At 42.5% G+C, this 27,283-nt stretch overlaps 4 protein-coding genes across 5 annotated transcripts; 2 read left to right on the forward strand and 2 right to left on the reverse strand.

Moving 5' to 3' along the window:
• Positions 1 to 52: 52 nt before the first annotated feature.
• Positions 53 to 1,755, reverse strand: alkbh4 (alkB homolog 4, lysine demthylase). The gene is made up of 3 exons (XM_028421729.1): positions 1,623 to 1,755; positions 1,134 to 1,322; positions 53 to 1,029 (listed from the first exon to the last, which is right to left on the reverse strand). Exons 1-3 carry the CDS (start codon positions 1,740 to 1,742, stop codon positions 508 to 510), a joined length of 831 nt encoding a protein of 276 aa, XP_028277530.1. The 5' UTR covers positions 1,743 to 1,755; the 3' UTR covers positions 53 to 507.
• A 269-nt stretch (positions 1,756 to 2,024) lies between these two features.
• On the forward strand, positions 2,025 to 9,172 carry lrwd1 (leucine-rich repeats and WD repeat domain containing 1). Its single transcript, XM_028421511.1, has 16 exons — positions 2,025 to 2,072; positions 2,859 to 2,945; positions 3,080 to 3,314; positions 3,783 to 3,902; positions 3,985 to 4,131; positions 4,223 to 4,315; positions 4,423 to 4,779; positions 4,910 to 5,024; positions 5,108 to 5,214; positions 5,348 to 5,558; positions 5,824 to 5,896; positions 6,100 to 6,243; positions 6,325 to 6,425; positions 6,812 to 6,973; positions 7,223 to 7,317; positions 7,840 to 9,172. The coding sequence occupies exons 2-16, from the start codon at positions 2,866 to 2,868 to the stop codon at positions 7,984 to 7,986; spliced, it is 2,187 nt and encodes a 728-aa protein (XP_028277312.1). The 5' UTR covers positions 2,025 to 2,072; positions 2,859 to 2,865; the 3' UTR covers positions 7,987 to 9,172.
• Positions 9,173 to 9,486: 314 nt separating this feature from the next.
• bckdk (branched chain ketoacid dehydrogenase kinase) lies at positions 9,487 to 20,851 on the forward strand. Its single transcript, XM_028422033.1, has 11 exons — positions 9,487 to 9,871; positions 11,499 to 11,567; positions 11,662 to 11,772; positions 13,049 to 13,096; positions 14,225 to 14,344; positions 15,031 to 15,129; positions 15,258 to 15,331; positions 15,593 to 15,721; positions 17,567 to 17,656; positions 17,998 to 18,153; positions 18,680 to 20,851. The coding sequence occupies exons 1-11, from the start codon at positions 9,626 to 9,628 to the stop codon at positions 18,822 to 18,824; spliced, it is 1,287 nt and encodes a 428-aa protein (XP_028277834.1). The 5' UTR covers positions 9,487 to 9,625; the 3' UTR covers positions 18,825 to 20,851.
• Positions 20,852 to 22,321: 1,470 nt separating this feature from the next.
• On the reverse strand, positions 22,322 to 26,991 carry orai2 (ORAI calcium release-activated calcium modulator 2). Of its 2 annotated transcripts, XR_003671772.1 has the most exons (4): positions 26,675 to 26,991; positions 25,354 to 25,589; positions 23,246 to 25,010; positions 22,322 to 23,174 (listed from the first exon to the last, which is right to left on the reverse strand). XR_003671772.1 is itself a non-coding variant. In XM_028422431.1 (3 exons), exons 2-3 carry the CDS (start codon positions 25,582 to 25,584, stop codon positions 24,441 to 24,443), a joined length of 801 nt encoding a protein of 266 aa, XP_028278232.1. In that variant the 5' UTR covers positions 25,585 to 25,589; positions 26,675 to 26,991; the 3' UTR covers positions 22,322 to 24,440. The 2 variants fall into 2 exon arrangements, 1 of the variants encoding a protein (XP_028278232.1); XM_028422431.1 differs by having other exon boundaries at positions 22,322 to 25,010.
• Between the last annotated feature and the right edge of the window lie 292 nt (positions 26,992 to 27,283).

Genomic DNA, 27,283 nt, shown 5'->3' on the forward strand with positions numbered 1-27,283 from the left:
CTTCTAAATGCAGCTTGTTTTTGAGTCTGCAGACATCCTTCTGCGTGTTAAAAATATTGAGGAACTGGGCATACTTCGGTTCAGACCAATGAACTGCAGTGGTTAACAATGAGTTAAAACATTCAGAGGCAGAGGCTAATATAGAATTTTTTGTAGTTGAAAGATCTTTGGTGATTTTAAGACTTTTGTTTAAAAAAGCTGCAGAAAAGGAAACAAATAATAAATCATATATAAATATGTCCCTCTATGTGGTGTGAAATGCATATTCGTGGTAAAAGAAGCCTTGAAGCCTAAATGTGTAGAGTATTTATACATTATTTCTCAGAGAAATGTGTTTTTATCACAACCACCAGTTGATCTAACAAAAGGTCTGCTGCCCTCTAGTGGTAATACCAGGCGTGACAGTGGGAGACAGATAAAATGCAGGTCGTTAATTGTTTTCTTAGTTATTCAGATGATTTGACAAATATCAGACTCATGTCCAGGAGTTGTCCCTTTCAGACTCCGTTATACTAGAGTTCCTTTGAAGCTCAAAGCAATATTCAGCAGCTGTGCTCCCAGCTCTGCCTGCCGCCCTCCAGGAAGGAACTCTGCAGACAGCTCCCTGTAGGTGCTGCAAACTCTGCGTTCATGAATGTCCTCCCTATTGATTGCATGTTTCCACTGATGCCGTGCTTCACCATGCAACACTACTAAACATCTGCAAGGGAGACGTATAGCTACACGGACTTCCTCTGCTAGTCCCAACTCGGGCAGACCCTGTTCAAGAGACATAGTGAGCACGGTGTCCGATAACATGTTGACAGTGACCAGGCGCTCCCCCCACAGCCAGGAGTCATCTAGGTGTGGATCAATAGCAGAGCCTCGCTGGGGGTGGTAATCCAGATTGCACTGCTCCACTGGCTGAAAGCCTGTGAGGCCTGGTTCCTGCTGCATCCGGAGGACTAATTTTTGGCTTAAAGCAGGAAGTCCATTGAAGCCACCCATACGCACCTTCTTCTTTTTAAAGTTCACTTTTGGGCCAAAGTCCTGCAACAGTAAGAGAAGGAACCTTGTTATTTCTACAAGTATTCTCAAGATTTTATTTGCATCCTAAAGTGATTTTTTTCATTTCTTCTTGTGTGCATTATGACCTGCTTCCTTCGACCAGACTGGGACAGATTCCACACATCCTGATCCATCGCGCTTATCAGTTCCTCCTCCTCCTCTTCAGATATGAAGTTCTCCCACAGGAAAACACCAGGGAAGGGAAAGGATAACGCCTGGCCATCTGTTCCAACCGCAAGCCTTGTCTCTGGATTGTATAGGAAATGATGCACAATCTGCAAAGATAAATAAAAAACAGTACAGAAGTATTATTATATTTACTGTAAATTAACTTGAAACATGTCATTTCTGGTGATAAACCAGTATGGAAATAACACCTTTCTTAAATAGAGTGGTGTTAATTGAGTGTAAATTACTGGATATTAGGCGACAGGAATGTATTAGCTCAGTAATAACTTTCTTGACATGTCCTGTAAAGGCTTCCGTAGCTAGCTGTGAGTAGCGCTAGCAGTAGTTACGTCTTCCTGCTTTAAAAAAACAACATAACAGCAACTATTCCAGTTACTTGTGATTACCTTTGATTCACTTTCATCCACATTAAACTTCTCCTTAAAGTTCTCACATATGAGACACCGGCGGATGCCTTTACAAGCACATGAAGTAACAGCACCGTTCCTGCTGTCGGGAGCCATCATCCTGCATCTTCGTCTTCTTCTTCGATTGGGAAATGACAGGAACCAAACAGGAAGGGCGCCACCTACTGGAGCCAGCGAAGTTAATAGGAATAACAAGTAAAAAACACAAACTGGCGCACTAGAATAATAAAATAAAATTATAATATACCTGTTTTGTTGAAAAATCTTTTTGTTTTGTTTTAATTACAATGCGGTGGCTGTGGGCTGCGCTACATTTTCCCCTGGCAGGAAGAAGACATTTTAACCACGCCCACCGGAAGTGCGTAGACTTTCCCCGGGAAAGCTTAGTTTCTGCAGGAGTGTTGGTGTACAGAAGTTGTCGAAGCGCTGGTAAGTAATATTCAATTAAAAATACAACAATAGTGACAAACTCTTAACTCTGTTGATATCTTATGAGAGATAAACTATTTTTACGTGTATTGAAACTCGAGAATAGAGCATTAAAAACGTTAATTTAGCAGTCAGCCGATGCTTACTGCGTGGCGTGTTGACCTCTGTTGCATCTAAATAAAACTTCGTCGTGATTATTGGTGCAAGTTTTTCTTAACAAATGTATCCTGCTGTAACTAAATATATGTGCCTAATGTTAGGATGATGTCTCTTAACGGTTAACGCTGAGGAAATCCTCAGAAACTGTTGAGTAGTGTTGCTTTGGTGTTTCTTAGGTGGCAAAACTCAAGCTAAGCTAATAAGCTACAGGATAATAATGCGAAGTAAACAAAGGAAAGGACTGCCCATGCTAACACAAATGAGCAATATGCCATACATTGTAAACCTAAAACTTTTTTTTTTTGCTGTTTACAAAACCCAAACTCTTTCAAAGTTGTAGTTTATAGGTTGTATTTTCAACAGCTATTTTGGGTGTCTCATACACCTAAAATTGATTCCATAGTGTTGTTATAAACATGTTTATTTGTAAATGTTTTGAGGTTGCATTGTTTGTATCCACAGTCTTCTTGGCAGAGATGCAAACTTACATTTAAAACCCTTTAAAGTAAAAAGCTTCGTTTTGACACCACACGTGATTGATGTGTAACAGATTTAACAACAATGACTTGTCCTGAAACAACTCTTTCATGTACATTTTGTCCTCTCTATCTTCATTTTCATCCACAGGTAACCAATGGAGAAGATAACTGAAAAGATTTTACTGGAGAAATGTTCTCCAAAAACTAATAAGCTGGAACAAATCAAGACACTCAAGTATGTATTTTTTCTCTCTCATGACAATTCTCCTTCATTATCATTGCCCTGTTGTGCTTATGTTTTAACCGTGCAGAGATCATAACATAATGATACTGTGGAAACACTAACTTGACTCTAACTCCGTCTTCCAGTCTTTCCAAAATGGGTCTGAAGCTTCAGGACTTGCCTGTCCAGCTGCTGTCCCGTCTGAAGTCCCTTGAGCGGTGGGATCTGTCTGGAAACGGACTGCAGGAGTTTCCTAAGAACCTGGAGCTGCCTGCACTTCGCTACCTGGACCTGAGTGACAACCAGATGGAGAATGTTACCACGCTGGAGTCTTTAAGCAACCTGGAAGAAATCAAAATGGAAGACAACTTTTACATCACTGTAAGGACATAGCTATGTTGTAAACAACTTGTTTATGATTCTGCAGCACAAACAGTCTATTCAGCACTGCAATGAAAACACAAAAGCTGAAAGTGCAGATTAGGAGGGTTCTTCCTGTAGAGGACTTCACCACCTCCACCCTGCACCCTCTGCAGTTCTTGTGTTGGACTGGCTCAGCAGTTTTGGGCCTTTGTTTGTGGAGTTGCATATTGTGACTGTGTGGGTTTCCTCCTACATTTGAAAGACATGCAGATTATTTGCACAGGACACCAGTAGGTGTAAATGGGTCTCTATTGTGTCATGGTGATAGACTGGACTACATCAGTCCCGCCCTTGGTTAATGGGTGTAGACGGCTTGGCAGCACTATAACTCCTTCCTTTGATTATTAGATCTGTTTTCTTCTGTTGGAGCCTACGTGACAGAAAAATTCATGTTTAATTTTTTGGTGTCATCTCTTTTTCCACCAGGTGAGTGACAATTACAAGATGATGGTGCTGTTGCCTAAGCTGAAGGTGTACAATGGAAAAGATATCACTGCCACCGCGACCCACGTGCGCTCCGTGTATAGTAGCGCCTTGATGACCAGGGTATGAAACTGACTTATTATTTTGCCATGAAAATATCGGCTCAGCCTGTGTCTAATGTATGAGCTGTTTTTGTTTATTTTAGATAGCTGTAGTTTGGGAGAAGAGCTTCAGTCTCCCGGATGACTTCTCCAAAGAGAAAATGTCCGCCTTGGAGAACAGATTTGTCAACACTGCCTGTCAGCAGGTTAAATATGGACCCAACTCAGTCAGTGCCTTTACCAAATGGAGGGTAAGTTTGGGTCGTTATAACCACTTTAGATATTTTTTGTGTTGCTTTTCTCATTTTTAATCACTGTTTCTTCGTCTTGTTTGGTTCATAGGTGGAGATTTTGGCTAAAGAGTATCTGCGATCACTGATAGAACCAAAAGAAGACCCGGATAGCCCAGAGTCCACCAACACTAAAGAGAACACTGTAAGAGTATGCTGCATTAATACTGAGATCCAGTGGCCCTATTTAAAAATATATAGGATGTAACCTGTATGCTTTATGAATATGAACTTATGAACTTTATTTTCTAGGCCCAGGTCTCAACGCCTGTCAAAAGGAAACAAACTGAATCAACACCAGACACAGACATCAGCATGACGCCTCGCAAAAAGCTGTGTGCAGATCTTCCAGACGCTCATGTTGAGGACAGTCCTCGCAAATCCAGCCGCCTCCACCATCTCCAACGCCAGACCGACACAGTCAGGATAAGCCCCCGCAAGAGGAATCAGCCTCCTTCTACACCGACCAGAGGACAGACAACGGCAGGGACACTGAAGAGGAGCCTCAAAGAACCTGGAAATGACACAAAACAGAAGGAAGACCTCAAAGCTTCACAACAACTGCAGAAAGATGCTAATTTGCTGCTCAAGACTTGCAGCAAGACACAGGTAAATAAATAAGCTGAGGGATCATGTATGACTAGAGAAGCAGCTGCTGTTGTTTTGAAAAATGTAGACCCAGCTGTTGTCTCATTCCTGTCTGCCCCCCATCCTCTTCTTCCTTTCCTTCCTCCGGCAGCCTGTGTGCCTGAAGCCGCTCCATGTGCTGCAGTGTCACAGCAGACAGGATAGCAGTGAGGACTTCTCCACCCAGCTGTGGGCCTGTGCTTTCCAGCCAGTGCCTGACTCATCAGGTATTTTTGGACACACTGAGGCATGTGGTTCTCTTACTTCTTATTGAGCATCCCAAAAAAAGTCTAATTAATTGTACCGACAGGCAGCGCTGGAGGAAGCAGACTGGTCGCCACCTGTGGAGGAGAGTCCCTCTGTGTGATTGACTGTGAAACAGGGATGGTGATGAAGAAGTACAAAGTTCCTGGAGAGGTCTGCTCCGTTTTTTTAAATTAATCTACAGTAGCTTTGGTGGTAGCAATGCCGGTGTTATTAATGAGTTAAACAAAAAAAACGACTCATCCTATCATTAAACCAGCTCTGTCTGCGGTGTGTGTGTTTGCAGGAGTTCTTCTCTCTGGCCTGGTCCACAGTGCTGATGTCCAGAGGAAACAATGCCTCCGCTCAGCACTGCAGCATTCTTGCAGCTGGTGGGAAGAGAGGTGTGGTCAAACTGATCCATCCCAGAAACAATGTGGCCTACGGGGAGTTCAAAGCCAGCAGAAAGTCACTGTCTGTCCTTCGCTTCAACCACCAACAGGGAAACCTGCTCTTCAGTGAGTACACTGTGTCACATGAGCCCCGACTGTTTTGCAGCTGATTGAGATAATGGAGACATGATCATACACTGTTATAAACAAAGGAGCAGTTAAAGTTAAACTTAATTACAGGAGGAAACAGTAAAATGATTACCCAGACTGTGTGTGGTCAGACATCCAAGCGTAGTTTATACATCAACTTCTGGTTTAATTTTTAGACATGCTGCAGTTCAAACTTACAAGCTGTTATAATTGGTCTGGTGCCACTCATAATCTCTTCCAGCTGGATCATACGACTCAAAGATAGTGATGTGGGACATTGGTGGAGTGGACAGTCACTACAACTTCAAAGTTGTGTAAGTTTTTCTGTCAGGATGACTCACTTTACTCTTATTTATGATGCACTTTTTGATCTAAAGCAGCATATTTAGCAGAAGTTTCTGATGATTTATGTATTTAATTTAATGCAATTCTCAGTTATGTGTGTTTATTGTTAAAACTGAAGAAATGAAACACCGCTCTGTGTTTGCATTATTAAGCTGTACCTTTGTCTCTGCAGTCAGCTGCTGGTGTTGGAGATGAGCGACACGCCTCTGCACATCTGCCTGCCTCTGACTTCTCCCAGCATGCATCTGCTGGCTGCCAGCGAGGACGGCCTGCATTGCTACAACACACAACTCTGTGCCAACAACACGGCAAAGAGGTAATTCATCCACAGCCCGGACTTTACCGTGCACACGGTCATACACGGTGGCTCTTAACTTGGTTATGTTTTTTTTTTCAGTAGGTCAAAGGAAATGGAGATAACATTCCCCATATACAACAAGAAAGACAAAGACTACCGCACCGTTGACGGCCTGAGTTTTCTTAACGATGACATAGTGGGTGAGTCAGGCTCCTGTGTTACTTAACGCTATAAACGTGCGCCTCCCTCAGCTGGAAACATTGAGTCACACGGGATATAATTAGGGCTTTCAGGCATGCTGGGTTATTGTCAGGCAGCCCACCACTGTGGTCCGAAGTCAAGGAAAAGTTCGAGTGAAACTGACTCAAGTAGGCCACAAGGTGGCGCTGTAATCATCAAAGTTCATGCAAGGGTCCTGTCAAGAAAGACATTGACTCCATATAAGCTGCATTTCTGTCTTAAATACGTATGCATTAAATGAAATGCAAAATGGATATCAGAGACTGTATCTCTCCTTTCTTTGTATATATATACAGTATATGCCCTTTAATGCCATGTTTCTTCTTTATCTTTCCTATTATTTCAGCCTCCAAGAACTGCTCGCATGGTTTCATTTACTTGTGGAGCTGGAGCAGGACAAAAGCTCAGCGGCCGGACGAAAAGAACAGGACAGTGCGCGCTGTGGTTCTGGCTGAGCTGCAGTGGGCCAACACTGAAATTCCCTACCTGGCTCTTAATACCTGTCCCGGTCAGTGGCTTTGGTTTTGAAATGATCGTCTGAAGCTTTTCTTTGCTTATTAATCTTACGTTTTTGCTAATTTATCAACAACCAAAAGCAGAAATGTCACATTTAAAACCTGTATTTGGCCATCCTCATGGCTCTCCACACATGTTTTTTGGGTTTTTTTTTTGGTTTTGTTGTCTTGGATGTGGCCCAGTGATGAACACTGCCAGACTGTATCCTGTTTATGTGATGATTTTATTCCTTTGTCTCCAGGCCGAGCCTACATAGTGTGCGGTGATGATAAAGGCAAGCTGTGGACGTACCACGTCACCAACCTCCAGACTAACAAACCCATTCAGCCTACAGAGGTACTGATTTAAATGTTGTTGTTTTTTTATTATAGCACAGTGAAACAAAGATTATTAGACAGATATGCAGTAATCTGGGGCAGTTTGAGTGTTTTTTTTCCACCACTTTTTTGGTGTGAGTGGGGGATGAACTATCATAATTGAGCAGGGATGGGCCACCATTCTCCAGCCCACAGACTCAGATGTGGAAACCTCTTTTTAAAATCTGCTCTTTATTATACATTCGTACTTTTCAAAATGGTCATAACACTCATGCTGAGATCTCGGATCACACTGTGAGGCTGTAAACAAACTCCCACATCAGGCAAACAGTGAACTGTAGAGAGAGAGAGAGATAATAAGGGATGATTAGTGTCTTTTTGGGCATCTTCACTTTACATTTTGTGCTTTAAGGAACTTAAAGGCCTACTTAACCTCTACCTGTTTATCTTTGTTGTGTCATAAAAGCCTTTAGTTTATTCAAGCAGCAGTGTTTACATTGCTCACACCATTTAGCAGCTGACATATTGTTTGTTCTGTCAGGTGTTGGAGTGGCCGACCCCGGTGAGGAACGGGCTTGGACAGATGGAAGGCCCCTCCGTCAATAATGTAGCGATGGACCCTGAGCTCCGCTACCTGGTGGCCCTCAGTGACAAAAATATGGTGATAGTGTGGAAGAGAGAGGAGTGATGTCATGAACTGAGGACGTACAGGACACTGGAATTAAGATGGAACATTGGCTGAGATGTTCACTTGTGTTTCTACACAAGTCATAGTGTAATATGTGGAGTTTATTTCTTCAGCTGCTTTTTTTTAGTTAAAAAAGACGGTCTCATTTATATTCTGTAGTCTACTGGAATGCAAAGAGGACCAGAAATGCTGTCTTATGTCCGTTTGTGGCACAGTTTCGTTGCCAGTTTTACGTGAACGATCACTTGGCTCTAGAGAAAGGCAGCCCTTGTTGCTATGGTGCCAAAACAGCCTAAACCCAGCGTTGTGTTTAGTTACCTGGATGATAAACATCCAAATACTTTTAAGGAGGCTAAATGTCACGTTAGCCTGGATTAACGCTGCTCTGATCAGTGTTTTTATTTTAACAATAATGCTTTTTGTGCATTGTTAAATATTATTTTTCCAAACATTGTTTGAATAACAATGTGCTGTTGAATCCTGGACTTGAACCTTCCTGAAAATAATGCAAACACTGCAGTATTGACTTTACTGTAAGGAGGGAAGAAGCGGAACTGTCGGCCGAGGAAGTGAATCCAGAACGGTCTGTTCCTGTCTGTCATCTTAACGTTATTGATCTGAGCAATCGATATATAAGTAGCAGATTACTGTTCTGAGTACAGATTACTTTGTCAGTGTGCCTCCCACTGTGCCTTTTGTTTGATTAAAGAACATTTTTACGTGGAAGCTGTGGTATAAACGCCTGGAGTACATTACAAGGTCAAGTAATATCTGTAAAAGCAGCTTTACAGTCATTTCAGCCATCATTGCTGTACTTACATATGTCAAGGAAAGGTGCCAAACATTCTCCTTTATTTTCTACAAGTCATAATTTACTACATCATTAGCATATTTATCAGTGTTGTGGAGTGTGCCTCACCTTTGAAAAACATACACCTGCTGGCGAGTCCCAGGTAAAGACAACCCCAGAGCTGTGTTAAATAATTTACCTGCTGGGACTGGTTATTTTTAAAGCCTGGCATTAAACGTTTAAGAAAAGAATGAACTAAATAGGTTAATTACTGGCCCAGAAATGAGATCTTACGATTATACAGAGGTATTTTGTGACTTGTATGTATGATTCTCCAGAAACAAAACTATGAAAGATCAGAGTTTGCTACTGATATTCAACCTCTAAATGTGAAAACCCTTATAGCAAGACTCAGGATTTTTTTTAGGTGTAACCATGGAGAAAAGACTACATCTTAAAATGTCCCCTTGAGCCTGTGGTCGGTTCCCACTGGTTCCTGCTCCCGGTCTGCTGTTTACTGCTGCTGCTTGCGGTAAAGTCAGAGAGAGTGTGTGTGTGTGTGTGTGTGTGTTGGCCGGGGGGGCGGGGGGGGCTGCTGGGGGCTGGTGTTGATGCTGCCTCGCTCCGCCCCTGCCTGGCTGATTGGCTCAGCTGTCACGGCTCTCCCCCGGCTGACCAATGCGTACAAAGCCCTTCCTGTACCCTCTCTCTCTACTGTATTCAGATCCGAGTGCCTTTGTGCATAGTAGGAATCTAATGGCCTCGTAGCAGCGGTAGAATTTAGTGTTAGCACTGGAACAGGGGGCCGCCCTCTGTTCACACACACACACACACACAGCTCGTCTCCAAATGCGTCCGAGACTGGCGGCCTTAGCGGTGGAGATGCTGAGCGGTGCTACTTGCAGGACCAAGCAGAGGCTTGGCTGCCTCTTGCGGGCCACCGTCACCAAAACAATACCGCCGATGTCATGTACAGGGAGTTACAGATTTCGCTCCACGTCCTCCATGCAGGGATTCTCAGAGTTGGCCAGAGAACGGTCGAAGACTGTCACTTCATTTTACAACCAGTCTGCAATCGACGTCTCAGCGGAAAAGGTGAGACTGTGACTTTTTTTTTTTTTTACCGGTGTTCTCCCCTCGAACGGCTCCACAGCGGTGCCAACGAGGGAGCTGTAAGCTAGCTGTAGCTTGACAGCAAAGCTAGCCGTTAGCACGGGGAAGTGCTGCCTTCAGGAAACATGGAAAAACCAGTAGATAAGAGAATCTGCTACAGAAAAGACAATTTATGTGCGTCTACAGGTAACGTTATGTTGACTTATCTAATACTTATTTAAGGCATAAAGGTCGTCTTATTTTTCTAAGGCAAAAAAAAAAAAACTCACCAGCTACGAAGCACAAGCTTTAAATATATGAAACGATGTTTTATCTCTCAGTTATTAAAATAAATGCTAAATCAAAAGTAGTAGACTCCACCTTTTATATTTGTTATTAGTGATATGTCAGTGTTAAGGAAGCTAACTGTCTTAATATTAATATGTATGTTTAATAATGTCTAAATCCGTTAGTCCGTTTCCGTTTTTACCACGTTCTACTGGAACCTTGAATGCAGCGCAACAGTGTTCCATAGGAGAACACGGAAAACGTTTAGCTAGCTGAGATTTTAAGCTAAATTACTAACATACATGATAAAGTGCCACTAATGTAGTAAGAAAGTAAAGCTCCCATTAGAGCTGCATTACAGGTGTGTGTGTGTGAAGATTGGCCAATAACTCGGGTGGGTTGATGGTGTAAAGTTACAGCGATGGAGGTCAAGATGACCCAGTTAATAGGAAGTGTACATAACAGTCTGGCTGTCCAACATGCTTTTCAAAGTAAAACATGGCGCCCTGATTGTGTGTCTTCATGAAGCCATGAAGTGAAAACGTGCCATCATTTTTTTTTATTAAATCTCATTATTCACTTCATCCCCTCATGTGTTTTTTAGCCTCAGGTGTTTCTTCTTTGTAAAAATGAGGGAGGAATTTGCATCTTTAAAATGCAGGATTAAAGCACCACCCTGCTACAACAGATTAAAAGCAGCAGAGAGGTAACTGTAGCTTGTTCAATGCTGATGGAACAAAGTGTGTTTACACGCGTGCATGTGGCTGCTGATGTCCAGGACCCACAGCTATGTGGCGTCACTGTAGTGAGCTACACATTAATCTCCTGCACTGGTCGCCAGCAGCTGTAAAGAGCTGCATGAAAAGTGGAAATGATTCTGATGTTTTTGTTTATTTTCCCTGTGTCAGGTCTGATGCACCTTTTAGCCTCTCTCTGCACTTTTCATAATCAACACAGGAATTTAGAATATGAATGACCTAGGTGTGCCTGCATTTCATGAGGGGGATGATCTTTAACTGGTCCTCTGCAGACACTGATCATGTGTTCGTTATCTTGATAAGATATTCAGACATAGTTTGTATGTTAATGTGAGATTTACACACATTTAAAGCACCTAAAAACCTTTCTGTTGTTAATTTATTTGACTGCAGCTCTAGTTTAACAGTTTCTTGAACTCTTAAGTGGACTCACATGGGCTGTAAATCATCAGTCAGTAACTTGAGACTCTGCCACACATCCCAGGCTTCCCTCCCATTGTACATGAGTATTAGTGGTTTTCTCTGACTGAGCCAGGCCGGCCTCCCAAACACAGAAATATATATTTGCGTAACTGTCTCCCTAGGCCTCCGTGCGACTGACCTTAGCCACCCTGCTGTATTCTGGGAAGTCTCCTGATGGACACCACATCTTGGTAAATATTTCAGCCACACAGAGAACTGCTGAGTTTGTATTTCATGAGGATGTGACTCTCTCTCTCACAATCATCTGTGTGTGTGTGATCTCAGAGCAGTGCCAAGTACCTCCACAAGGAGCTGCCTGTACGAATCGCCCATCGCATCAAGGGCTTCCGTAGTTTGCCCTTCATCATCGGCTGCAACCCCACCATCCTGCAAGTGGTAAGGACACAATCCTCTGCAGCGCACACACTCCTATAGAGCATGGTGTCGATGTGTAGCCAGGCACTGCAGCATGCTATCTATTATAAGAAGGCAGAAGGCTTGCTAACCTGGTTTCCTGACACTTGTCCCACCATCACCTCTGTACAAGAGGGGTCTAAGGACGCTGGCTAGTCCAAACTGGATGATTCAGCGACATCTGTTTTTCGTCTGCAATTGTAGAAGCTGCAGTGATTACTCAAGACTGTATAAAGGTCAAACTCTGAGCAACAGAGATGTCAACATGACTGCTGGATGGATGTGCCCTCTTTAAGATCGGTAAACACTTGAGCATCTTAAGTTCCATCTATTCAGAGGCTGGTAAAAACAACATGCTGCTTCGAGTGTAAAAACAATTGATTTCCTGAGGGCATGTCTCAGGAGGCGGAGCAAGTTTCTCCTTCTGGCATTACACTATGAATTGAGCCAAATTGCTGAGTGACAGGCTTTGGATAAAAGTGTCATGTTTGTTGTACTGTCTACTTATTACAGAACACACAATCCATACAGCACAGCATGAACGAACGTGAGTGCAACGCAGGTTTACATCAGACAGCTGCAAACATCAGAGCGTGACAAAAGGTCTGACGTGTTCTCTGACACGTGCGAGTGACTGGAGACTAGTTTGTCGCTGACTTTGAGATATTTGCTCACCATAAAAAATGTTCTGTTCTCAGATCAACAACAGAACAAACAAAATTGCTTTGAGCCCTCTTGTACAGACACGATGATAGCAAACCGCCAAACCTCGGCTAAAGTATAATAGTGTGGCTGCACGAAACATGACAATAGTCCTTGTTAAATGGTCTCAGCGTGGATGGATACGTGTCATACATTCGGCTTTCAGATTCACGGTGTCTGCATGTCTCGTTGCTGATGAACTCTCACCTAGATTCTTTCCTTTCTGGTACCGGCGTGCTTCTCTGTGCCAGTTGCATAAGAGAAGCCTCTTTTGTATGCTACATGTTGTAATGTAGGTCATTGTGTGTCAGTTCTTTTTGGTCAAAATTAAATTAATAGCTGGATCAGATTTACATTTTTTAAACATGATCATGTCCAGATTGTAAACTTTTATTGTGAAAATCCTGAATGTGACTGGGGGAAATGTGATCCACATGTGTCAGCAGTGTTATTGAGGGGGCCCATTTAGGGACAGTGTGATGCTTTCTGGTTGAATGGCTCATCACTGAAGATCAGTCTTAACCACAGCCTGTACGTCTCCTCTCCTGTCTTACAGCATGAACTGTACATCAGAGCCTACCACATGCTCAGTGACTTCCCACAGGTGAGTGTCCAAAACAAGAAACATAGCGCAGGGTTCATAAGTTCAAGATCCTCAGATTTATCTCAGGCCGCTCTGAGGAGCATAAACGGGAAGTGTTGAGACATTTGATTGGCTGGTTCAGACAGAGCAGCCCCAGGATGGTTTGCGTCAGTGCTGCAGGTTTTTTAGCAAGCTAACAGCTCCGGGGTGGAATGTGGCTCAGTCAGGGTGAACATCCTTTGCTTCACCGTCCTTCAGTTCTCCACACAGAAGATAAATTCTGCTTCTGGTTTTGTTAGTACTTGTACGATTGCAGCTAAAGACAGACCCGCTGAACATGTTTTTGTCTGAATGCAGGCTCTCTCATTGGCAGAAGCGTTTTTTTTAAACATTTTTTTTAATCATAGAATAACTTATTTATTGTAGTGCAGATTTTATTTCTCACTGCTTAGATTCAGAGCAGAGAAAAGACTCATGAATATCAGAATAAATAAACTTTTATCAGGAGTGTATGGAAAAGTCTTTTTAATTAAAAACAAGCAGACAGCTGCACTCTTTTGACTCTGGGTGGAGTCTGTTCTCTAGTAGCTCACATGCTAAATCGTGATGTCGTGATGTAAGGGCAGCAGTGGCTCAGTGGTATAGCAGGGTTGTCCAATAACCGGAAGGTCGGCGGTTCAACCCAGCTCCTCCCTAGTCATTGTTGTGTGTCCTTGGGCAAGGCACTTTACCCGCATTGCCCCCAGTGCACTCACTGGTGTATGAATGCGGTGAATGAATCGGCGGTGGTCGGAGAGGCCGTAGGCGCACCTTGGCAGCCACGTCTCCGTCAGTCTCCCCCTGGGGAGCTGTGGCTACCACTGGTAGCTTACCACTGCCACTGTGTGAATGTGGTGTGAAAGAATAATGCATCTCAATGTAAGCTCTGAGCTTTGAGTGCCTGCCCAACAGAGCAGAAAAGCGCAATATAAGACTAATGCATTATTATTATTATTATGTCTAAAAATGTCCAGAGTGCTAATCCAGTGAGACGACAGAACGGAGTTTGCACATCAGTCTGAAATGGCTTAAGTGTCTCATTACCAACTTGACAGCCTGTTGAGTTTTCAAACTCTCTTGAATGTAAGTGTTGGATGTTTCTCCTGACAGATCAAAGATCAGGAAATGGAGGCTCGCTTCTGCAAGCTGGTGCAGCAGCTCCTGGACGACCACAAAGACGTGGTCACCATGCTGGCCCAGGGCTTCAGGGAGTGTCGCAGACACATCCAGGTACTGTAAGAGCTTCACTGGCAACGCTCTGAGAAAGTCAAATCCAGCGATCAAACAGTCCACTGAGACTATGTCGGGTATTTCTGTGGTTTTGTTTTTGTTTTCAGGGTAATTAAAGGCCTTAAATTAACTCTCCTCTGGGACTTTCTATACATTTTTAGTCACCGTGGGATAATTACAACATAAAGTACAATATAAAGACCTGCACATCTACGGACACTTTCCAGTGATCGTTTGAAAGTCCGATAATTCCCTCACTTTTTACAGTTTTGGGTAGAATTGGGTAATTAGAGTGATCATAAAACAGGACAACAGTTAAAGTTTTTGGACATGTTCCTTTGATAACACAGGCAGAAGTGTCACAGTGTGCCTTGTTTCAGCATGCTGGGTGTAAAAGTTAGCAGCCAGCAGCAGCAGCACACATGCTAATTGTGGCTAATTTAAGTTGATGAGGACTGCACATAATTTGTGTGACAATTTCAGTTGTTACTAATATGAAAATAATAAGAAAAACAAATGGCGTGGTTCTTTTTTTTGTCTCACAAAGGTTGAGAAGGTTGAAGGATACGATTCTGCATTCTGTTCAGATAACTTGATTGTTCATTTGATTTGTGTTATTATCGTCTGTATCATCATGTATAATTTCGAGAGTTATTTTGTTAAACCAGTTTTTCTTGCTTTTATAGGATGAGACACTCATCCGCAGCTTCTTGGACACGACACTGTGCTCTCGCCTGGGAATCCGAATGCTCGCCACGCACCATCTCGCCCTTCATGAAGATAACGTACGTCCGACTGTTTCTGTGATTCAGACGGTTTACCTGTTGTTTTCAAGAAGAAAAAAATGACCATGTTGGTAATTTAATTTCAATGAAAACATTGATTAATCACTTAACTCCTGTTCTGGTTCCAGCCTGATTTTGTGGGGATCATCTGCAGACGCCTCTCTCCCAAAAAGATCATAGAGAAGTGGGTGGACTTTGCCAGGTGGGCTGTTTGTTTATCACCTTTAGATGACTTTCAGCTCCTGTATGAGCGCTCTGTTGACCGAAGCAGGTCAGAGATCAGCTGATAAACTCTCAGGATCTGTGAATGAGATATGAGCTATCGTTCCTGTTTACCTCTTGTAATCTGATCGTCTGACCTTTTTAACCATTTACTGGGTTTTAAAGAAAGTTTTAATAATCACTGCAGCAGAACACTGCATGTTTATTAAGATAAAAATCGAATCTTCTTCATGTCCAACAGACGTCTGTGTGAACACCAGTATGGTAACTCACCCCGGGTGAGAATCAACGGACACGTAGCGGCTCGCTACCCCTTCATCCCTCTGCCTCTGGATTACATCCTCCCAGAGCTGCTCAAGAACGCCATGAGGTAACTGTCAAGAATCAAAGCCTGTAGCTGATACAGCAGGCTGACATGTTCTCTCCCTGTTATTAACCTTATGTTTCATCATCTCTTTGCCTTCATAGCTACCATGATATTTAATGTTAGCCATTACCACAATATAGCCTCATTTCTGTCCAGTTTTTTTATTAAGTTCATGCTCTCCATGCTCAGTGGAGCTCAGTGGAATCCCAGCACATCAGCTGAGAGCAGCTGATCTCAAAGTCAGCCAACATCAGCTGACGGCTCATGATTGCTTTCTAAACATTTCACTGGAATAATCTCACACAGGGCGCCTTATTTAAACAGCTTCCTCTGCTTTCCCTGTATGCTGTGACTGCCTGTTAGCTTTTCATATATGAGACTTAGCAGGGCTCTAGAGTGCGACCTAATTTCTCAAAGGTGCAACCAAAAAATATCAGAGGGCGCACCGGTACGACCAGCTGTTAGAGGGAGATACATTCTCCGCGACTGTTAAAAGTCTCCCTGTGGTCCAACAACAGACACACATCAGGCTCATATCGTGGTCTAAACCAATCAGAGACCGTGAAGGGCGGGACCCCCCGTGTGTGTGTGTATCTTTGAAAACGTGTCTGCTGCGGTCAGCCGAGACCGTCTGCCGAAAATCCAGAAGAAGAAGAAGAACACGGACATATGCTGCGCAGAGCTGATGCTGTGCGCTAAAGCTTGTTCCACACTCCACGAGAACAGAGAGATCTGTTACCGAGGTGACGAGAACACGAACAAAGTTCGTTTCGGCCCGGACTTTCTGAAACGTGTGTGCAGAACTCATACGGCCCTCTCACTGCAGCGCGCACACACAGACAGACAGACAGGTATTAAAGACGTTTGGCTGCTGAACAGCAGAAACCGCAGTTCAGGTGAACATGTGCGGAGGAGCAGGATTTGTTGCTAGTATGCAGGTTTTGCTAATTTGCTGTTGACCTGAATGAGTGACGATAACGAGCCATTAATGTTCAGGGAGGGGGCGTGACGTGCTCGTAGCATTATAACAGACTGAACAGCAGGTCTGATGGACAGTGTTATCTGACCTGTGTGGTTCATTCAGGAGCGACAGCCAGAAAATACAGAGAGAAAGCAGACAGGGAACTGAAGAGTGCTGTATGAACTTTGAATCTTCATTATGGATTTCTGACAGGCAGACTTGTTGGCTAGTTTGTCCATAATATGAATCAGTACTTTATCAGTATTTAAAATACTTTTTATTTACCTGTGTTCATTATACAAGGTCCAAATTCAATTTAAGATGATATGTGATTATTAAGCCTGTTCATATGTACAAAATGTACTGATGCATACAAAAATATATGGATTAAGTGTGATGCGGTGCACCTAAGAAAAAAAGTTAGGCGCACCAGTGCTACCAGTGCAAAAAGTTAGTCTAGAGCCCTGCTTAGCCCTGATCTATAGGACTAGCAAACGATGAAAAGTTATGTATTTTGATTTGTTGTCTCCATGTTGATGTAGTTGTAGATCTGCTCTGTGTCCTGGGCTGATTGAGTCCTTGCTTTGTGAGCTGGGAGAAGAGTTTTTTTTGGCAAGAGCTGTTTGTTGGCAGCATTGGAGCCTTGGTTAGCGGTTCAGAGGACAGATGGAGGGGAGAGAGGACAGTGTAGGAAGCTGTTGTTTCCAGGCTATTCTAATTAGTGCACACAGAGGCACAGTCCAGTCCTTGTCAGAGTGAGAAAGCTTTTAGAAAATGTACCTGACTACATCTAAATACATTTTACATAATCATCTGTATGTCACAGTTTAAACCATAATATTCATATAGTTCAGCACCTGACTTGTCTGACCTGTTTGTCTCTTCAGGGCGACTATGGAAAGCCATCTGGACACCCCATACAATGTGCCAGATGTGGTCGTCACCATTGCCAATAATGACATTGATTTTGTCATCAGGTGAGCGGCTGAGGCTCCAGTGTGGTTAGCGTTATGTAATATATTCTGTCATTTCTGCACTTCAGTGATGCACTTTCAACCCCTCTGGTTTCCTTGTTTGCATAAAGATTACAGACTGCTGCCACCTGCTGGCAGAGATTGTTTCCTCTAATGCAGGCACTGCTTGGTTGTTGCTGTAGGCTTTACATAACCCCAGCACAGGAGACATAGAGCAACAACAGTGTGTCTTAGTTAAAACAGTTCCCTGTATCACAGGTTACAGTTTTGTTAATGCTAAAAGAGTTTGAGTAGCGTTTAACAAAGCAACGACAAAACAACTTCTCCTGATTTTTTTTTTTTAGGATTTCAGATCGCGGTGGCGGCATCCCTCACAATATCATCGACAAGGTGATGGACTACCACTTCAGCACAGCTGAGGAGAGCGCACAGGACCCTCGCATGAGCAACTTATTCAACACCATTACCAACAGTGGGAATCAGTCAAGCCCTATGCATGGGTAAGAGTCCTCCTCTGAGATGTAACCTCTTGGCCGCGCATATTTACCTGCAGGTCAAGTCAGTTCACTTCAGTTTTATTTATACAGCGCTTTTTACAATCAAAATTGTTTCAAGGCGCTTTACAGAGACCCAGAGTCTGAACCTCCTTAAGAGCAACAATGTCAGGAAAAACCCCCTTTTAACAGGAAGAGACCTTGAGCAGGACCTGGCTCATAAGGAGAACCTTCCTGCTGATAGTCAGCCAGAGAGAGACAGAGAGGGAGGAACAAACATGCAGCAAACATCATACATTACAGAGAGCAAATATGACAGGTTGCTGATGTCAAGACCTGAGAGAGAGAACTGCGAGGAAGACGGCAAACAGTTAATGACATGTATCACTGGTATGAATCAGGCTGATGAGAAAGGAGGAGAGATGTCACAGCCGGTTTGTCTTCTCCCTCATGTGCACTTACATTTTCATCCAGCTCTTGATAGCTTCGCTTCCATTCGTCCTCTTGAACCTGTTGTCTTTCTGCTCTGCAGGTTTGGCTTCGGCCTGCCCACCTCCCGGGCCTACGCCGAGTACCTGGGTGGCTCTCTGTCCGTACAGTCCATGCAGGGCATCGGCACTGACGTGTACCTGCGCCTGCGCCACATCGACGGCAAAGGAGAGAGCTTCAGAGTCTGAAGTTGGTAATCCAGATTAGGATTCAGGCTTCGCAGGTGTGCAGTAAGTTTCCCAAAATGAAGGCTGGCGAGGACGAGGTTCACAAAGTGAGAGCCTTCAATGTTTTCTCAGAAAGCTCCTCAATTCTCCAACCCCACTACTTGTTCTTCATGTTTTGTTTTTCGCCTTAGACTGATTATAAGCTATGTTAGCTCTCAAGTGGATGATTTGAGTTGTTTTCCTTTGTGTTTTGTACCCTGTGGCATGTCGTCTTGAACCTCTGAATGTTTTGGGTTATCGGGACAAACTGTGTATGATAGAGAGAGAGAGAGAGGAGGAGGAGCTTGGGTTTTAAAGACCTCAAAATAGAAACGGACGTTTTGATGAAAGAAACTTCTGAGACACTCCAGCAACCCTGTCAAAATCTCCTCACAAAGCTGCTCATGTTGATCCAGACAACCATAGTTTAACCACGTCCTCCCAGTGTTGGTAACAGAATCTGAGGTCTGCAAAAGGTTTGGAAGGTTTAGCTTCAGTGTCTGTGGCTGATAAAAGCAGAAGAAACTGCCAAAACACCAAAAGCTCATTAACAGATTTCTGTGTGGTTGTGATGAATGTCTTCGTTCAGCAGTGTTTTTGTGGAGCTTTCGGGCAGGGAAGCCAACCGAGATGTTCAGCTGCCTTACTGCGTGACGCTCATCTGCATGCTCACTTCTCACTGTTTGTTGCCTTTATCAGTTATCGGTATCAATTTCATTAGTTTGATGTTTTTTCTTTTTTTCTTTTTTTTGCACAATGAATAGATTTCTTGTTGATAGGCTCAGAGCTCGCATCGGTCATAATCACGTTATTCTAACTGCTTTCAAAATAACAATATACCATAGAAGTATTGTCTAATATCTGTTTTTTTTGGTGTTTTTTTAAAGGGTTGTGTCAGTTGTATTTGCTGTCCTTTTATAAGCTCACATTTCAGGATGGGTCAATGAGATGGTTTCTGTTAGCTATGGAAGTTCTTTATTCAACAGTACAGTTTAAAAAAAACTGATGCCAAGTCATTAAGTTTAGAAATTTAAACAAACACTCCAACTTATATTGTGTCGGAACATTCCCCAGTTGTTAAGCAAAAACAAAAAGAGCGATCAACCCGAATGCTACGGAGACACTTTGTAAATGCGTTATGTTTTTTATCTGAAAGGGCATTAGGAATCCTGAGCTGGTAAACCTACAAACTTTATAAACCATCATAGTTTTTTACAGTTGTCATTTTATTCTAAAGACTCAGAAACATTGTAGACAGACCTATCGCGGAAAGTTCTTTCTTTCTTTAAATGAGTAATATAGGATGCTACATTTTTCGAATAAATTAGCGCTTTAAGACGTCTCCTGAGATTTATTTTTCCACTGAGTTTACATTCAAACGAGTTAAAATGAGATTTACGTTTTTGAGACGTGAGTGTGCTACATAGATTTCAAACTAATTAAATATATGTGTATTTATTTTGTAAAACAAAACTAGACCCAGATAATTAACCACGAAAGAGAGAGAGAGAGCATGTTATCTGTACCTGTAGTCTTGCTGAATCTGTCTTTGATGTGTTTATTGTAGCTTTGAAGGTCTTGAAGATATAAAATGTATGTAGTTTATGCATGAAAAGCGAAGGGGATTAAACGCCACATTTAGCTGCCAGATGCTGGTGGTGAAGAGATTTGTGATATACTTAAACACAGAGAAAAGAAAATGTGCTCAGTGCGCCCCCTGCTGGCTGAAAAAGGTTAAGGCACTTGGAATTTTATTTCCATTTATTTAGAGGACATATGAGTTAATTTCATTTTCTAAGTTTCAAGGGATCTTATTTTTGGACCTCAAGATTAACAAACAAAAATAAAAATGGATATGCTCTCCAGTAAGAAGCCAAATATTGGAGTCATGTTACTGACGCCACCAGGGAGTGTTTCGTCTTGTTTAGATTGAAATTAGTTTCTGCCATGTTTTCTGTCATGTTCAGGACTCTGTAGACATTAAAATTCTCTTGGTTTGAATGTTGAAAGTGTTTTGTTTTTATTCAAAAGTCCCATCAATGTTTCTTTCAGTTAAAAACATTTGAGCACAAATCCACAGAAGCAGCCAAATGTTTTTTACCACATCATTTCATCCATGTATCTTTTAATTTGATGTTTACACGTGTATTGCACGTGGTATTACACACGTGTATGTCTATGACATGTATTGCACGTTTATTACACATTTATTTCACGTGTATAGCATGTTTATCACACATGTGTATAACATTTATTACACGTGTACACAATGTGTAATAAAAGTGTTACTACACGTGTTATTACACATGCGTAATAAACGTGTTACTACACATGCGTAATAAACGTGTTACTACACATGCGTAATAAACGTGTTACTACACATGCGTAATAAACGTGTTACTACACATGCGTAATAAACGTGTTACTACACATGCGTAATAAACGTGTTACTACACATGCGTAATAAATGTGTAATAAACGTGTTATTACACATGCGTAATAAATGTGTAATAAACGTGTTATTACACATGCGTAATAAATGTGTAATAAACGTGTTATTACACATTCGTAATAAATGTGTAATAAACGTATTACAAAAGTGTAATAAACGTGTTATTACACATGCGTAATGAATGTGTAATAAACGTGTTATTACACATGCATAATGAATGTGTAATAAACGTGTTATTACACATGCGTAATAAACGTGTTATTACAAATGCGTAATAAACGTGTTATTACACATGCGTAATAAATGTGTAATAAACGTGTTATTACACATGCGTAATAAATGGGTTATACACATGTGTAATAAACGTGTTATTACACATGCTTAATAAATGCTTTATTACACATGCGTAAAAAAATGTGTAATTAATGTGTTATTACATATGCGTAATGTGTAATAAGTGTTATCACACATGTATAAAAAATGTGTAATTAATGTGTTATCACACATGCGTAATAAATGTTATTACACGTGTGTTTAACGTGTATAACACGTTTATTATGCATTGTATAACACATTTATCTGCCCGTATCTGCAGTCTGGGTAAAAAAAACTTTTTTGAACACAATGCATTCTATGTTGCCACTGTGGCTGTTTGACTAAAGGCGTTTACAAGAAACTGTAATTTAATTACTTACCTTTGTCTAGTATTGTAACTTGTTATGTTCATTTTGTAATTAAATTCTGTAACAGCGGTATGTGCAATTTGTTACTCCCCAACACCGTTTATAAATTTGTACTAGTTCACACTAAAATATTTGTCAGACTTTGATCTCAGAATTCTAACTCATATTTTGTAAATATTTGGTCATAAAACCTTTAACAGCCTTAATTGCACATCATATTTTTGGTCTTTTAGGAGCAGAGAGGAAGAAAACAGCACAGGCCAATCAGCCATTTGAACATTTTTTACTGGTAAACATAGAAAATATAGAGCTGAAACCATGACAATCATACAATGTGACAAAGATGACTTTGACTGTTTATTTTGAAAGTCTGTTGCAGGATGTGAATTTTATCTTCAATCACGGGTCTCCATGACCTCTGCAGTATTTATCTATGAAGCACAAATCCACAAACGCGAGACAAAGTGAGCCATCGCCCGATAACAATCTGGCGCGCTCTCTCACTGCACAACTAAACTACAAGTGCACTTATTCTGAGAGGAAACAACTGAGCATGACTTTGGTCAGTTATCTTATTTGGAATGTGTTAACAGGTTGGTACAGTTTTAAACACAGTAAAGTTTCTGCCCTTGTGTGTCGCTTCCTACATCAACTGGAGGTGAAAAGGTCACATTGTTTTACTGCATCTTGTAGCTTTCAAACATTTTGTCTTGTTTAACAATGTTTCTGGCAAACATTGTCCCTGACCTTTAGCAAAACAGCAGCTCATAAAAGGCAATACATCTGCAAGGCAGAACTATATATGGACAGTAACATTCATATTTAAGAGCAGCATTTGTTGCAGAGTTGACACCTTTTAAACAGGCTCCATCACTAAAAGCTATTTAAAGAAAATGTTTTGAGGCTCTTGTGAAATTTTGGATGTAAAAACAATGACACTGACCTCCACAATATTCTACAAGAATGCAGCATTTTTAAGACTTGCAGCTCCAAACACACATGCTGGAGAAAGCCACCCCACCTCTGAGTCAGAACGGGGTGAAACACACACCGGGTGAGATGCATGGCTTAACTCAGTACAACTTCAAAACAACAAGCTCTGTGAAACGGGAGCCTGACTGAAGAGAACAGGGAGGCCTGAGGGATGGGCTGCTGCAGCGTTTTATCACATCTGAAACATGGATTTCATCTTTCTGACTGACATTTCACATTTAAATTAAGTCACTCTTTAGTGGAAAGCTAAACAATATGTAGCTACAAAAAGTTACAACTTCCTTAATTCTTGTTCCTAATATTGGCAATCCTGATTTAGAAGTATTGTACTGACTGCTGAAATGATGGCACATGATGCAGCCTGGCACAGTGTTCCTGCGCCCCCAGGTGGATCCCATGGGACCCCATGGGACCTTAGTTACTCTGTAAAGTGACAAATATTCTTTGTGATTCTGACCTAATTTTGCAAATTAAAAAAGTCACAGTTTGTTGTAAAGTAGGTCTGTCACACCTTGGATTCCAGAATGAGAAAAAAGAAGTAGTAAGTGACCATGGCCATGTTGAGAGCAACGTGGAAGTCCCACACTAGAAGAGAACTGGACCAGTTTCAGCAGCAAAGGTGTTCCCAGTTCAATCCTCTAAAATGTCTTGAGCTGACAGCTATTTAAAATCCACGCATACACACCAAATATACTCATATTTATGATTTAAATTAACTGCATCAGTACTTTCACAAAAGACAATGAGAGACAAGCCTATAGCAGGCACCACATCCAGACTCCACCCCCACTACAGCACTGTCTCCACTTTGTTTGTATCTGCTTCCCTCTAATATCACAAGAGGCCTTCCCACTGGCCATTCAGTGCATATATCACAACAAAATGTGACTTGTTTTGGCTTCCAAAATTATCTTTTAAGTTGGCAAACAAGTAAAAAAATCATCCTACAACTCAAACAGGCTCCATAAGGTCGTTAAACACTATTCATATTTTGGCTCCTTCTTTGACTGAATCTTTGGCTGAGCACAGAAACCAACTTTGACAATCGCTGCCTGGCCATAAGAACTGATGCATTTGTTTCTGTGTAAACACAAGTCCTGGCTTCAGATCAGCAAATCGCCAACAGCACCCACCCCAACCATGAGAACACACAGACGTATGTAGCAAATATGGCACAGGGGACATCATAGCCCCTTTTCGTCTTTGTAAACCTTTTAACGTTATCCACAGCCAACACAAGTTAAAGATCTAACACAGGTAAAGTCACTGCACAAATCCTATCTTACAACTTTACCTTAATAAGTTAGCAGTCTGCCACAAACTGGCTGGCTGTACAACAAGGAGAAGTCTTAAAGCTCACTGCCAATGAGTCCAAAGCATTAAACAATGACCAGAGAAAGGCAGAGAGAGAGAGGTGGATTGATAAATATGTAACATTAAAGGGAAGCCTGTAAAGCAGCGGTCATGTTCTCACACAGTCTGGAGGCCGCGCTCATGGCCATCTAGCTGCTCTTTGATCTTGTGCAGTTCCTTGATCTCCTGGTTGTGGCGCTCTGTCTTGTGGCGCACCAGAGAGCGATAAAAATGAATGGTGAACAACAAAAAAATCACCCCCACCGGGACCATGATGATGGTGGAGGCCAGCGCCGCCTGCCAGCCGCTGTCCTGCGGGGTGGATGTCGTCGTGTCCACACTGCTGGGTGTCGTGTTGCTGCAGCTGGGATTTTTTTTGGAATCTACCGGAAGGAACTTCATCCAGCAGAGGAGCACCACTTCTGCTAAAAACAGCAGGATTCCTAAGGCTGTGGAGAAGCCCCAGGCCAGCTCGATGTAGTGGTGCATGCGTTCGTGGGGCGACTCGCTGACGGAGTTGAGGTTGTGGATGTTGCTGACAGCTTCTACGTTGGGCAGAATGCAGGTGCTGATCAGGAGAGCAAAGAGGTGCACGGCCACCAGCACGGTGGTGCACACGCTGAAGGCGATAAGCAGCTCGCGGGGGTAACTGTACTGCACCTCCAGCTCCACCTCCACCATGGCCACCTGGGACAGATACACAACATTACAGCGTATTATACACAAGGCTCAGAGAGCCGCCGGCCTTCAATCACATCTTGCAAACACAAACAGGAAGTCAGAAACCACTTCCTGCCAGAATTTCGATGTAACGTGTGCGCCCACCCAGTTGAATTTTGTAGGTCATGCACAATATGTGGCACAACAATCACCACTTTCTTTTACAGGTCCTCTTCACAGGACCTGGTTTGGTTTCACTCTAGGATCCACAGGATCACAAGGAGATAAAATAACTCGATACATCTTGACTTGATCTATAGTGTAAAACAATTATTTTCCATCATGTTAATAATAATAAAAATGATCTAACCATGGCGAAGCCAGAGAGCAGTGCAGAGGTCCGGCTGGACGCCTTCAGCTTAGCACGGCTCAAGTAGAGTTTCCTCCAGGACAAAGCCTGCGCTGAGTGGTGGTTGGAGCTGACCAGCTCCAAGTAACTGCGCCGCACCCAGTCCCTGTAATCCATCCCGCCGCCGTCTGGAGCCTGCTGCGAGACCCCCGGGGCCGGGGATCCCATGGGCACGTTCAGCTCACTGCTCATAGCACCTGTGGGGGGTGAGACACAGCATTGCAGCAGGCATTAAATCTGTGGTTTGTTACTCATTTCCTCATAATACTTCTCTCTCAGCCCACGTCTATATACTTTGTGGAGCACTGCGTCTGCACAGCCTGTTCTATAATTTATAAATGGTCTGATTAGACTCACTGTAAGAAGCTGCCCTGGCAGTCACAGTGGTCTTTATTAAACGCTTCAGACGCAGCATAAGTTTAAAGTCATCGTGTCTGAATAACTGTGACATTAATGGCTATTTCAATACCAATGCTGCATATATGCATGGTTAAATGCCCCTGAATGGGTCAAAACACAACAATGCAATGAAAAACAACACTCATGAAAGCATAAATCTTCTTATAAGAACGCCGTCTGTGTCCAAACAGTAATCCTGCCCAAAGATTTCCACAACCTACAGTGAAAGTCTGAATGAAGATAACGCACAGATATCAACAAAAAGGGGAGTTTAAAGACATTTATGTGTATATTTATGTCATTTTTAAAAATGAATGACTTATAGTCAGCCAACATATCTTATATTTAAATGTGTAACTTGCTCTAACTTGCTCTCAGGTCTCATACTGTCCACATACTTGACTCCCTGCTTTTAATTCAAGCTTGTGGCTGTGTAAACACTAACCACTGGTTTTCCGAGTTTACACTACTCCTGTGTACTTAAAGACTCCCACAGGAGCACGCAAAGTTTATTGAAATTAAGTAAAAATGCAAAACACAATGTGTGTGTGTGTGTGTGTGTCCGCTGGTTCTGTGGGGTAACAGTGCACATTTACGTCTTTTTGGTATATTTAGAACACTATCAAGTTAGCAGGATCCGTTTACCGAGTTTAGCTAACAGAAAGCTAATCCAGCACGGTGCTGCTGTTATTTTAGTCAACCTCACTGCCAAGCCGGGAGAAAATTATTAGAATACATGAGATTCTTGTGTAAAAAAACACAATCACAGCTCTTCAACCTGCTACAAGCGCAACAACTCCTAGCTAGCTAATTTAGCTAACCAGACCTTTAAGCAAAGTTGTGTCTCTGTTATGTGATTAGTGTCGTTTTTTTTCCATCTTACCTGTTTGCTGAGGTGCCGTTTAAATTGCACACGGGAACTCCCAAGTCCTCTTCCCACGTTGCTTACACGATAAATGAACTCGGGTCGGGTCCGCTTCGAGTGTTTTGGTTGAACTACTTCCGCTCTCCGGTCGCGGTTAGTAACGATGCCTCCGTTCTGCTCCAGCAGTCCGGTCCTGGTCTGTAACGTTGCTCATGTTCGTCATGCTAAACCATCCTACGGGGTGATGGTGGTCCTGGCTGTCAGGAAAGTTCACCTGCCGCCGGTGGTAGTCCTGCTCCTGCTTCTGCTGCTGGACCAGAACTCAGTGCGGAAGATGAAGGAGATTAAAATGCGTTAGGTACGACTTCCGGTTGGGTGTGTTGCCTTCAAAATAAAAGCACGCAGGGGACTCAGAATTTGGACGCTGCATCTATTCTGTTTTTTTGTTTGTTTGTTTGTTTGTTTGTTTTTTACATCGCACATCTTAGGTCAGGGCACACTAGTGAAAATCAGAACTTAATCTACCCCGGTGCCAACTCCGACTCTCTCTTAATCACAGTATAAATGCATCTTTGAACCTGAATAATTGTTAAGACTTAATTTCACTGTGAAACTAAAGCACACAGA

Source organism: Parambassis ranga, chromosome 14 (genome assembly GCF_900634625.1).
Source record: "Parambassis ranga chromosome 14, fParRan2.1, whole genome shotgun sequence".
NCBI classification, from domain to species: Eukaryota; Metazoa; Chordata; class Actinopteri; family Ambassidae; genus Parambassis; species Parambassis ranga.